This window comes from Aythya fuligula, chromosome 1 (assembly GCF_009819795.1).
Source record: "Aythya fuligula isolate bAytFul2 chromosome 1, bAytFul2.pri, whole genome shotgun sequence".
NCBI lineage: Eukaryota > Metazoa > Chordata > Aves > Anseriformes > Anatidae > Aythya > Aythya fuligula.
Window position 1 is genome coordinate 98,673,663 of NC_045559.1, and position 13,363 is coordinate 98,687,025.

The 13,363-nt window shown below is 34.4% G+C and overlaps 1 protein-coding gene across 2 annotated transcripts in view; it reads right to left on the reverse strand.

The window, feature by feature from the left end:
- The window catches only part of CADM2 (cell adhesion molecule 2), a 664,105-nt gene that overhangs the window by 227,738 nt on the left and 423,004 nt on the right, over positions 1-13,363 (reverse strand). For both annotated transcript variants that reach the window (XM_032208157.1, XM_032208156.1), the window contains exon 2: positions 7,795-7,821. In XM_032208157.1, the coding sequence (XP_032064048.1) occupies positions 7,795-7,821 (27 nt within the window). The remainder of the gene's footprint in view (positions 1-7,794; positions 7,822-13,363) is intronic.

Consider the following 13,363-nt stretch of genomic DNA (forward strand, 5'->3'; position numbering starts at 1 on the left):
ATTTGAGAGAAAGAAAACAAACAAAACCACCCCAAAACTAAACAAATCCAAACCCTTTCCTTTTCGTTTAAAAGCAACCCCTCCACTGCCTTTAGTTAAAAAGGAAGCATACTGGAACAAAGTCAAGTCTGGGTGAAAAGTCTGTGCTTTTAAAAAGCATCTAGAACTATCAACAGAGAAATAAAAATCAGTGATCAGAGGGACGTATCTGTACCAATTCTCCAGCATTTAGGTATTATTATTGAATCCCTATTTTCTATCAGGGATTATCTCTTGACAGAAGTTGAAGAAACCTAGATATTTGGGATAAAGGCAAGTCCACAACCTGCTTCAGAGCAGCAGCACCATCCAACCACCAAGCATTAGAAAATCATCGTCACTAACTTCACTGCACGTAACAATATCCTGAACAGACCTAGGGTACTCACTGCATCCATCCTTTTAATTGTGCCTAAATGTATATTCAAGACTCTGAAGCAAAGTGTTTTATCTATCTGGAATCTGAAAAATAACTTAATTGGGCCAGCACACAGCAAAATGCAACTGCATCTCAGGTATTTACAATACCTGTATATCCAAAATGCAACGTGCTGCCCATGAAAATTCTTTTGAGATAGCCATAAGGGCTCAATGGTCAATATCATGGCTACATTTACAACAGCAGATCCATTTAGACGGTAAATAGATCATCTAAATTTTCTGCAGAGCTCTGCTCAAGTATGGCAAGCTCTTCTAATAATCTGCTCTTGACAGTCTAGTCCCAAATACTTAACAACCAAACAAGGACATTTAAATTGAAAAAAGCAATTGGAATTTGTATTAACCACTGTGGAGGGAAGAATCACTTATTTGAAAGCTGGGGAATAATAAATGACAAAATGCTTTAGTCCATGATAACTGGGTCCACCTCAAAAGGAAACATCCTCCCTATAGTCACTCTCCCATAATTGTGTTGCGTTCCACAAGAATGGAAACAGATATTATCTTACTCTATTCCAAACTCTTCTACAATGGGTATTAAACTATTTAGCCAAGAAATGACTGACATACTGGCTCATGGAAGGTATCTCTCAAATGAATAGGGCATGTCAACAGCAACAGCCTGCCCCTACCAATCTCTTTTCACTAGGCTTTGTACTTCCCTTTGCTATTTCTGTGTTGCCAGAGCTGCTTTATTCCATTGTGACCTGTGATTTTCGTAAGCATGCTACATTGCCAAAAGAGCTGCTTTGTTTACATATATTTTGCAAAATATACTGAAATAAAATGTATGAGAGGGAGTAAAGAGGACATACAGGATTGTGTAATTGCTCTTTCCAGTGCTGCTTATGTAGTCCATCAGTCTGAGAAAGGAAAAGGCGATTCATATTTTAGTGGTTTCCTTAGCAAGTAGAGACCTTGAATGGCAGAAGAATTCTGGCTGGAACTACAATGGACTTTGTACTTTGCATTTGGACTGTGTGTACACAATATTATGTGGAAATCTCAGCTGTCTTAATATTGGAAAGATCTTACAGATGCTAGGGCCAAGTATTTCCCAGATATAATTGGAAAGGGTAAAGAACAGTCAGCAACTTTGTTAAGATCTATTATCATCATGATGATTCCAGCTTTCTTCCTCTGAGGCTCAGCTAGAGATTTAAAAACAAAACAAACCGAAAACAAAACAAAACAAAACAAAACACTATTTTGTGAATCTTCGAAAAACCCTCAGAACTCAAATACTTGCTCTCTCCTACAAATCTCTTTTGACAAATAGCATATGATAGCATATGCAATGCACTGAAATAGATATTTATGATTTTTGAGATTCTAATGTTTTATATTATCTGATGGTATATTGGAACTGTGAAATAGCCTATTACCTTGATCTGATGTGAAATTTTTCATTTAAGATAATTAAAAAATACATATATATACATATTCAGAATCTAACCGTAAGATTGAAAATTTCATATTCTTTTCACCAAAATAGAACAAGAACTGGGGAAATGAAGCAACACTAAGGAAACAAAACCAACCACCTACGTTAATTTTCTCTCTCAGATACTTGCTCTTGTGTAAATATTGAGAGCAAAGTGAGAAAGAAGAAGCAGTATGTTTCATGCAGGCCTAGAGAGCCCTTCTTCTGCACTCTTAAGGGCACTTTCAAATATATATATTTTATGCACTCCCATCACTGACAAGCATCTAATTTTGTTCTTCATCACTACTGCCCTCCCTACCAGAACTGATGAATATGAGAAAACTCTGGCCTTAAGTGCTGTGAGAAATCACAAAGGAATACTGTGGCAGACCTTGAAATGAAATCCAGACCTTTGAAACTTACAGGTTTAGCCACTGGACATGATTTAATCAGTACAGAAAAGCACTGGACCTCAGAGGTTATGTACTGGAAGCAGTGACTAAACTACAGGGAGGGAATAGAAGAGTCAGTAAAGGAATGGTTATTAAGGCTTCATTAGTCTTGTTGGTCTCCACCCATACGTAAAATCATTTACAAATATCAAAAGAGATTTCATTATTTTAACATATGAAAACTCTACCTTTAGAAGGTGAAACTATCTTTTGAATAAAAACACCAGGAGAAGATTTTAGAAAGGGAAAGCTCTTATTTCAATAGCCCTAGAAAATCTGAAATTTTTCAGTAAGCTTCAGATCATGCTATGCTACTATGACAGCATTGGCAAGTTTTTTGTAATGACCTTGTATTAGAGGTGGAATCTGACAAGTTTTCATTTCTACATGTCTCAATGGTGTAAGCTTGTAACCATAAATAAATGTTCTTTCCAACTACCATGAGTTATGGAGTTTCCCTATGCTCTATATTGGATTCACGCTTTCAACATCCATACACTTCTACCAGTTTGTATTTTTTGACATAATGGTGCAATGTGTCATGCAGATGATAGCCAAATTTATCCATCCCTCAATAAAAAAAATAAAAATCTGCTACAATAGAGCTACTGCCTGACTGATGTTAATAACTGAATAGCTTAGAATTTTATTAAGATAATTCAAATAAGACAAATAGTAGTATTTGGGTCTCCTTTATGCACATATATTCCTAACATGGACAGCTGCTGTGTTACTTGCTTGATTTCAGGATAATTTTACCTCTAATAAGAAATACATTTGACCAATTATATGTACTTAAGTAAGAAACTAAACCGTACCTATTCCATACATGGAATTACGGTCAACAAAAAATGAGACAAAACAGGATAAATTAAGTCAAAACAACAAGATGAATTAAACCTATTATTTACCAAGAAAGCAAGTATTAATATAGAACAATGCAATAAATCTTATCATACTCTGTAAGAAAATCAAAGAGATGGTTGGGCAGAATTTGACCATTGATGAAGACCTTGAGAAATAAATTGATTCCTAAGTAAAAGATCATGTAAATCCATTTAGGTGCTACAAGAGTGTATTTGTCCAACATTCTTGCCACAGTCCCTCCTGATTTAAACTTCAAATAAGCTGATGCCAATTTCATTGACATAATGAGAACAAACAAAATAAATCAAGAGAATAAAGCCTAGAGTCTTTACCTCTTAGATAAGATACATTTAGACACAGTATCAACTGTTATGATGATTTATCTTAGAAATTGAGATGTACTCTTTAAGTAACACTGTTGAAGCTAAATTTAATTTTGTTTCTGACCCGTGTCCTATTTTAAAAGCAAAGAAGAAACAACATACCTCTGCATTTGTAGAAGAGCTGACAAAGAATACGTGCTCTTCTATGGAACTCAAAACTGAGGAGAATTTCTTTAGGACACAGATGCAATACAAATCAAGAAAAAGATGCATCTGAAAAAATTCCTTGGATATGCAACAGGCTACGGAAAATAGTACTGTTAATACCAGACTGTTGATAAAAGTAAAATAGGGTGAAAGGCATTTACAGTACTTAAAAGGGTAGCATTAAGTCAAAAGAAAACTTAGGAGGTATCAATAGGACATACACTAGAACCCACTCAAGTACAGCTTTTACAACAATTTTGAAGAGAGAATATAGCATTATGTATATATGGGCATATATATATATGTATGTATGTATACAGAGAGTAGGTAGTACTTCGTTATGAGAAGCAGTGGGACTATTATATGAACGTGACTTCTCCAGGAGAAAACCAAAAATGTAACTACATACACAGCTACCACGAGGGAAAAGAGGATGGCAGAAATAGCTGATAATTCACTGTGGTTTTATAGATTGGATAGTATGAATCTTGCAATGCGAAGGCAGTTACACCTTCCTCTCTGCAAACAGTCTTCCTGGGGCTTGAAACTCTTCTTTGAAATTTACTATTTCTAAACTGAGGGTCTCAGGATTCTGAGAAACAGGAAAGAAAGTCTTATTTCTCAAGAGACAGACAACAGAGATCTTTCTGGATGACTTGCTTATCCTCCTGCAACAGTGGTTGTCTTCACTCATCCATGCCACTCCAAATATAAATAAATAATAAAAAAAGAAAGAACCATCACAAATTCCTATTTAAATTTGGAAGGATTATAAAATCAAATGTCTAGCTGCATAAGGTTAGTGGGGCAGCTATAGAGATAGCATTATAATAGCAGCTGATTCTGAGTCTATGATGCTGAGAAGCGAAAATGTGGAGCACAAAATCCCATTCCTCAACTAATTACATTTGAATGAAGAAATTTGGCCTCTCTCTTTCACCTGGACTGAAACCTGACGCATCATTAGCAGCTCTGATAGGGTCAGCCAGCCTGCAAAACAGTGCTAACTGTTGCCAGAAGATACCTGCAACAACTCTGACACCAAAATGTCAAAAATGCAGCTTCTTAAGTGGTCAAGAAGTCTTCAATATTGTTGCTTCGATAGAGGAAAGTCTCATTTACAGAGTTCATGTTGAACAAATCTGATCAGGTGCACTAAGGAACAGACCTTAAAGAATTCATGCGCTGAACAACCTTAGGCAGATAGTTTGAGATTCTTCAGGAGATTTTGTACCCTGCTTCATCAAATTCAGTGCTATGCATGGTCCGCTTCCTACTTAATTACCCCTTACTCTTTCAAACCCGTCTGAATGAGTCTTTTTCAACATGTCACAAGAAAAGTTCAGTGTATCCTGTCCACAACAGAGATGTCCTGTGGCAGCATCCATCCAAATCAAGAGTCTTTCTTCCATGCAAAATTCAAGTACTTAACCTTCTGAAGCCCAACACAAACATTCATGCAGGATCTTTTAGGTAATAGAAAGCATACGAAGGAAATAAGAAAACCATGATAAAATAAAGATAGTCCAAATTTCCTAACCTGAAGACATAGAAATCTGACCTTTGAGATACCTCAATTTGACTGGAAGGCTCTAAGCAACCAGATCTAAATGGGCCTTACTTACATGGTCACTTGGACCAGATGACCTGCAGGCCAGATAACCTTCCAACCTAAACTGATTCTGTGCCACAAAGTAAAGGTGACTTAGAGAGTTCAACAGCTGTCTTACAGCACTTAAAAAAAACAGTCTTCAAGAAGTCTCAGAAAACACTTAGAGAGAACACTGAATAAAATGTTTGAGAACAAGGGCTCTGATGTTCTGCTTAAGGACAATGCTAAAAGGGACAACAACAACAAAAAAATGGAGACCACCAGAAGTTCACTTGTGCTAATAAAGCACAGACAAAATTTCAAGACAAGTGTTTGTGTACTATCATCTCCTAAAGTGCTCCAGAGCCCTCAGATTTCAGGGTGGGGATGAGTGCAAACTTTGCCTTGGTGAAAATCGCAGCACAAATTCCAGACTTTGGAAAGGAAGGATGAAGACCCATAAACAGGATCATAGACATAAAAGTACTGGATTTCAGGGAGATAAATGCCAGAAGAGAAACTCCTACTGCAGTGAAGCACTGCCTCAGTTCTGAGTTGCCATTTCCAATGCCGTATTAGGTAACTGCCTGCCAGTGAAGTGTTCCACTTCAAAGGGGGCAGGAACAGATCCTTTTTTACTACTTAGCAAGAGCAAGATGAAGCACTAAGTGGTCAGCTACTTCATGTCTTCCAATGCAGGAGACTGAGAGATGTGTCCTATGTTTTGGGGTAAAACTGTTGCAGGACTGAGTTCTTCGTGAATATTGTGTACCTTCGTTACAGGGCTGTTGAGGAACAAAGAAAAAGAAGAGAATTTCCTGAAGGCACTGAGCAATTGAATTAAGAGAACTCTGAAGATAACGCACAGCTACTGTTTACAAGAATTACTCTTTTTACAGCGTCAAACCCATTTTCTACATATAGTTTCAGTTGCTTATTCAATATGCATGTGCATTTCTGAAATAAGGGTGTGTTAATCTCCATGGATGAGTGGGGTCCATGAGTATTTCTGACTCATTTTTTTTTTTAATTCCTGTGCCTCCAAGGCAGTTTCTGTTTGAATGGCACTATATGGGTACATGAGGTAATTGCTGAATACTTATAAGATTTTGCTTATTTGTGCTGAAGGTTTGCTTCTAACGACATTTTTTGTTCATTTTTCTCATTGATTATCAATGTCTTAAAACTCCTGACCAGTGTTACAGTGTCACAGAAGAGTATGTGAGAGTTTTAGAAAGGAGTAAAGACAACTTCATGCCATGCATAGACAAATATATGAGTTCCATTTTATCCTCTCCCCTTGCTCATGACATCCAAAGCATGCAAAGTTTGAGGGGAAAAAACAAACAAACAAAAAACCACAAACAAACATGATTTTACTGAGAGCCATGCAAAGGTTTAAAAAAGAGAGCTCTATTTTAATTGCTATTTCATTACTCTAACGCATAAACACCACTAGACATAAATGTTTTCTTTCATTATTATCGTTCCATGTCTTCAAGCTAGGAAATGAACATATCTGGACTTAATGAACACTGTAGACATGCGAGTTCTTAAATTCTGAACTACAGGTATTCAAACATAAATATTTCCCTTAAAATCTGATGTTTGATTATCAAGAAGCTCATCTTTATCTACCAGAAAAGTTAGATACATTTCTGTAAATCTATCTTTTTAGGATTTGCTCTGAAAATATATGTTCATAGATACATATGTATGTATGTATATATAGACATGTACGTATATGCTTACAAGTATATACACATTAAAATACCCCCTTCAGGTTATATTTACTATATCACTGCTTTGTTGAAATTCAGGAAATGTTTTTTTCCACAATTGACCTTACATGATTAATTCTGAATGGTTTATTTCTTTGTCACACTGATTTGTGACAATTACCTTGGGAGCTTGAAGTCATAAATATTGATAAAGATTATAGTATGCTTCTATATATATTGGTATGTCATCAGAAACAGTGATGATCATTTTATACTAATGTGAAAAGATGGGGCTGCTTTGGAGAAACTTATGTTCATTTATGTTGTCTGTTCAGATATTTATGACTATGTCTAGAGATAAAAATTATAAATTACATTTACATATTTATGAGCAAATGTATGTAATATCCATATTTCTATTAAAATACCATCAATTTCCCTATCTTACTATAATGCAAGTCAGAACTAAAATGCACTTGGCTTTATCTTTTTCTTAAAAATCCCCTACATTTACGCGACCAGCCAAATGTAGTATGAATAGACAGTGATAACTGATAAACAGTGGTAATAGTATGCACTTAGTTATACAGTTTAAAAGACTTATCTATTATACCATAAGATATAAAAATATCTTTCTCAGTTTTGAGACGCAGAAAAGAAAAAGTGAGATAATATGTGGGCTGCAGAACCATGCAATGCAAATTGAAGAGTGCAAGCAGAAACTCACCTCTAACTTTGTTCTTTGTAGCAGCCACTGGAAGCAAGGAAAAGATTGCACAAGAAGAAGAGAACAAAGATAGATTAGATAGAAGTTTGAGTAAGTAAGAATACACAGAAGCTTTATCACTATTGATTCAAAACTAACAAACGCTGTTTCTAAGATTATTTAACCTATTTGAGACAGTACAGTTCTATGAGATAGTTCAGATCTATGATTTTCTCAGAAGACCTGTACTGATACATTTAGAAAATATATCACAAGACACACTCAAGAAGCATGGCAAGAGTGGAGAAAAACCATGTACCATTAATCACAAATAGGTGAGAACATACATACATAGATTTGTGAATTCTAAAACATACAGCAGAATTCACCTTGCTAAAAGCTCATTCTGAAACACCTACACCATACATCAGTCCTTTGTTCCTATTTCTTGAAACGTAAATCTCCTGTGAAGCTGATTAAAAAAAACATCAGTTAAACTGCAGCTACTCCAATTATTCACATGCTATATCACTGTTTTTTCTTCATTAATGCGCATATCTTCAGATTGTTCTTGCACCCTGAGCAAACATCCACTCATTAATGAATATGCAAATCTAAGGGAGCAAACAATATTTTAGCAGTGATCAACATTCCAACTCAGAGAAAACAGGGCAGACAAAACAGCTTTTCTTGTGTCCCCTGAAGCAACACGGCTACTAACAGCAAAGATACAACATGGTCATAACAACAAAGATAGGAACTTAAAATGGTCTACTATCATTATTCTTGTCTCCAAAATCAAAAAAATATTCTTCTGTTTTCTGAGGCTCATGACTAACATTGCTGATACACAATCAGAACCCAAACTGAAAACAGATTCAGTTAGCTATAAATTATACAAAAAGATACTATATATAAGTCTTTAAATTCTCATGTACACTCTGAAAATGAATTCATTCAAGAGTACTTTCATGAAAAAGGTAGTTTTTTTTTTTTTTTTTTAAATTTTTTTTTTAAAAAAAAAAAAAAAAAAGGAATAATAATCCTAATTCCTCTTCTCCAGTCCTTCTTGTAAAATGGGACTATGGGCAATTCCAAGGCAGATAGCATTGTGACCAGAACACAGAATAAAAGGAGAAAGACCACTCTCTTTCTGCTCTCTTTGCTCATCTTGTTCACACCTGTAGGTCTTATGCATTCGCATTTTTTTTTTTTTCCTTCTTTCTTCCACTTCCAACTTTTTTCACCACTTTTCACCAATCAGTTCTTGCTAAGACAAGTAAGGAGAGCATGGCAGTGAAGGCCAAGTTACCATAAATGTAGAAATTTTTGAAAAAATAAACCAAAACCTTTTAACTTTATGAACGCATCCAAAAATGTCAGTTCTCTTGATTCCTAATTTTCTTCACTGAGCCCGCTCTCTACTTCCAGAAGCACTATTCTGCATTATCATTGTTATGCTGGCCATGAAAACAAAATAAAAGCAGTCCTGTCTTTTCTGAAATCAACAGTACTCCATGGAACAGCTCCGCTTTGGGGAGGTACAACAAAAGTAGACATGTCTGCAGAGCTATAGTCTTACAGTTAACTTTCCATAAGACTATTTAACAAGACATACCTAAAAAAAAAAATAAAAAAAATCTTACATGCACTAAAAATCACTTGAGTAGTAAACAAAATTAATGGTGCTATTCTAATTTTATAGTAAGTGAGCAGTTTCTCCTTCATGCAAGTATAAGTTGATAATGAATGCATAGAGTTCATCAATCTGCTCATTTTCTTATCCTTCCCCTTCTTTTGCAGTCCTGACAATAATATCCACATGAAGGCATTATTACTTCAAGCCAGAATCATGATTTAAACCTAACAAAGGTCTGGAGGAAACCCCCTCTACGTAATTTAAAAGCAACAGGTAACTTTATACTTGTATCTAATTATTCAAAGAATACAAAGATACATAAAATACATAAATTAAAATTATGTATGTATTTTAATCATTTAGAATAAATATACACATACATAATGGCCATACACAAATTATATAGATATATGTACATATATACATGCATATTAAAAGAATCCAACTTTTATGATTAGATAGCTTTATTTTGAAGCAGAAGAACTAGATAGAGAATTATTACCTACCACGTATCAGTAAATAAAGAAAAGACGTAAATGAGGTTGCATGTTATAATTGGAAGTAAGTCAGGTTACTAAGCTTGTTAGACCAATTATAACTTGCTGCATATTCGCTAATAGAGGACTGGATGACAGTAACCTTCTTAAAAATGTCATGTTCGATACTTGTAAGTTTTTCCATTGACAGCATGGTCCAATTACAAGTCAATTCGTAAAGTTCAAACTGCACAACAGCCAAATTAGCTAAAAATTGTCTTTCAAAATATAGTTCTGCCTACTGGAGGGAGATAGTTGGAGCTGTTTCCATCACTAGCAATTTTATTTATTTATTTATTTATTTATTTATTATATATATATTTCTAGCATAAGGGGAAGTTCCCGTTCCTTATTGTTGTTGATGTTGGTTCTTCTTTTTCCAAAGGTGAAATATTTCTTCTCTCTTCCCTCTTTATTTTTCTTGTCACTATGTACAAAGAGATGCTATATGCAAACTATATGTTTGGAAATGTTTATCCATCTTTTCACCTTATTAATACAAGAAAGGTCATAGGAGAAGACAAGCAGAGATAAATGTTTTTAATGAGCATCACTAACACTGAAAATTAGTAGAGGGAGGATGATGTCTCAGTTAGAGCACCAGAACTGGGATAGTTCAGCTTTTCATGTCACTGAAGTCAGTGATAAGAGACCTATGGGTTTCAAGAAATAACTTTACTGTTGTAATATCTACATTCGCTTTCAGACTATCCTCAGCAAGTCAGTTATTTCTCTGCATTTCACACAATCACTTGTAAAATGGGGGATGAAATATTCTTTGTTTCCACCTTGACTTCCTTGCTTGATGACTAAACAAGCTTTTCAGGGTAGTGAGCATCCTTCTTCTTGAAGTAGGATATTTTCAGGATACTAATTTAATTTTAAATCTCTGTAATACAATTAAAATGGATTGGGGTGGCCAGTAATTATTTACAGCTACAATGTAACCTGAAAACTGGAATTTATGTTATTTGGATGGCATTTGCTTTATGTGGCTAAACTAGCAAGCTAACCAGGAAACAGACAAAAAAGAAAGAGAACTACTTGAAATATTTCCCCAAGTTCAGGGATTCCTTTAAAAACCTGAACACATTTCTAAGGGCATTTTTCTTTAAGCTACTCTGCCTTACCTTTCTCAGGAAATTGATTCTGGATAGGGAAGTATACTTTAGAAAATGTGAACAACCACCTTCATTAGAATTTATGGAAGTTTTTAAGGACTGGAGAAGACAACCAGACCAAGAGTAAAGACATTCCATATTCTCAAAAGTCAGGCTGAAAGTCATGACAGATCTACTAGATTTCTAGGTAATATCAAGAAAAAAATAAATATACTGTATTAAACTTTGGTTCTATCAAGATTAAAGGATATTTTGTTTTTGGAAGTAAGTCTCTTCTGGTCACGGTATATGCAAAACAAAAGGGTTGTGGCTACTAGGGAAAGGTCTAGGAGTGAGAGAGTCAGAGAACAGCAAGAGTTCAAAGTCAGAGATCTCTGAAGATTTCACTCAGAGATCAGGAAAGGGGATGAAAATTGTACCAAGTCCTGAATCATGACAGTTAATTTTCACATAAATAAGATTTTTAGGGCATCTTTAAACAGAAAAGCATTTCTGCTGTAACTGTACTCCTGAAACAATGTTTTTAAAAATCATTGCCTGTATGTAAAAAGCTGGGTTCAATTCTCAAACACCGTAATATAACCCTGCTCTCAAATATCAATAACAGTGTGTTTTATTTTTCTGTGATATATCTTTCTGACTCTTTGCTTCTGTACACCAACAATTGTTAAATTACATTCTTTGATAAATGGTGGTTACAAGTTGTTCAATATTTTTTCCACTGTCAGCTGTCTCTATGCTGTTCAATTTTGTGGACATTTTTAGACAGATTTGATATAGCATTTATTTTATTTTTCTCCTTCATGTGATTTATTATTTGATTTGGGATTTTGTCTTTAGAAAAAAAGACGTCCTTCCAATTACTTCAATAGCTCAATAAAAATAAAAAAGGGAAAAATATTTCTCCCAGATGTCCAGTCTACCTAACCTTTTATTTCAGAAAAATTAGAAGAAAAATATTTGAGGCCAGTGCCCTGTTCTTATTTTATGTATCTATTATATGTATTAAGAAATCAGCTAGAGGAAAAACTAGTATAATATCTAAATGTTATAATGACTAAATAGCTCTTTGCAAGAAAAGAAACGAGATGAAAGTCCTAGTCACAAAGCACATTGCATTGATTTTGTCCTGAATACAGCAACCTACAGTTCCAACAAATCTGGATGTTCTCTCACCTTCAATAAAAATTAAGACATCAGCAGGCTATGGAACAGACATATTTATTCACCTGTACTTCTACCCCAGTCTTAAAATCTTTTGCAACGATGAAATACTAAAAATAACCAAAAAAAAAAAAAAAAGTATGAAAAAAAGGAAGCACATTCCCAATTTTCGAAAGAAAAGGACTAATTTTTACACTACTTAGTTTAGAATTGTCCTTTCAACTTTGTGATGATAATGACAACAATGGCATTTTTTTTCCCTTTGGATAAGCTGATAGATTAATCAGTGGTCATTTAGGTCACCTAAATGTCAGCTCTGCTTCTTTAACTGGAAAAGCTCCTCTGTGTGACAGAAGGCTTAATGGGATCATTTTCTCAAGAGAATAATGCAAAAGGCTGTCACAAACTGAGTAAGAGACCTGTTCAAAGCAAAGATACTGGTATGTGCTGTAATGCAGCATGGTTTAGAGCTAAATTTCTTCTAATTTTCTGATCTCACATTTGATAGCCTTTATTGATACTGCACGTGCATTTTATAGTGAATGTTCTTTTTTATACTTAAGTTCTGCACACTCTGCTCACGGAGATTTCAAAAACTTCACTGTTACTTGCAGATATGATCAGAATACATATAATCCTATATTCATCTCTATCTATACAACCATTAAAGATCTATGCAGCCATGCACATGTAATTATATGCAATTTAAACATGTGACCTTCTATTATTTATTTAGTCTTTGCATCATGTCAATAACACAAGTTCCAAAGATAACATCAAGTAATTTCCCTAAGAAAGAAGTACATTTAATGTATTAAATTCATTAATGGACCTCACAAAAATAAAAACCATTCTTGTTCTGAAAATTTAATAAGTTTTTCTTGTGGTTTAAGAGAAAACCTGTATAAACATAATATACCCATGTAAAAATATAATATGTATATAGATGATATAAACCTATATACAAATATATTTACACACGTAATATGATGTGTACATATATACATCATATTGTATATGTGTATATGTATATGCATTACACATCAATATAGTGATTTGTAATTGTTTTTCCTGTTAGAATATAAAACATGTTCTAGAAGATAGAGTTGAAATAGGGACAAACCCACAAA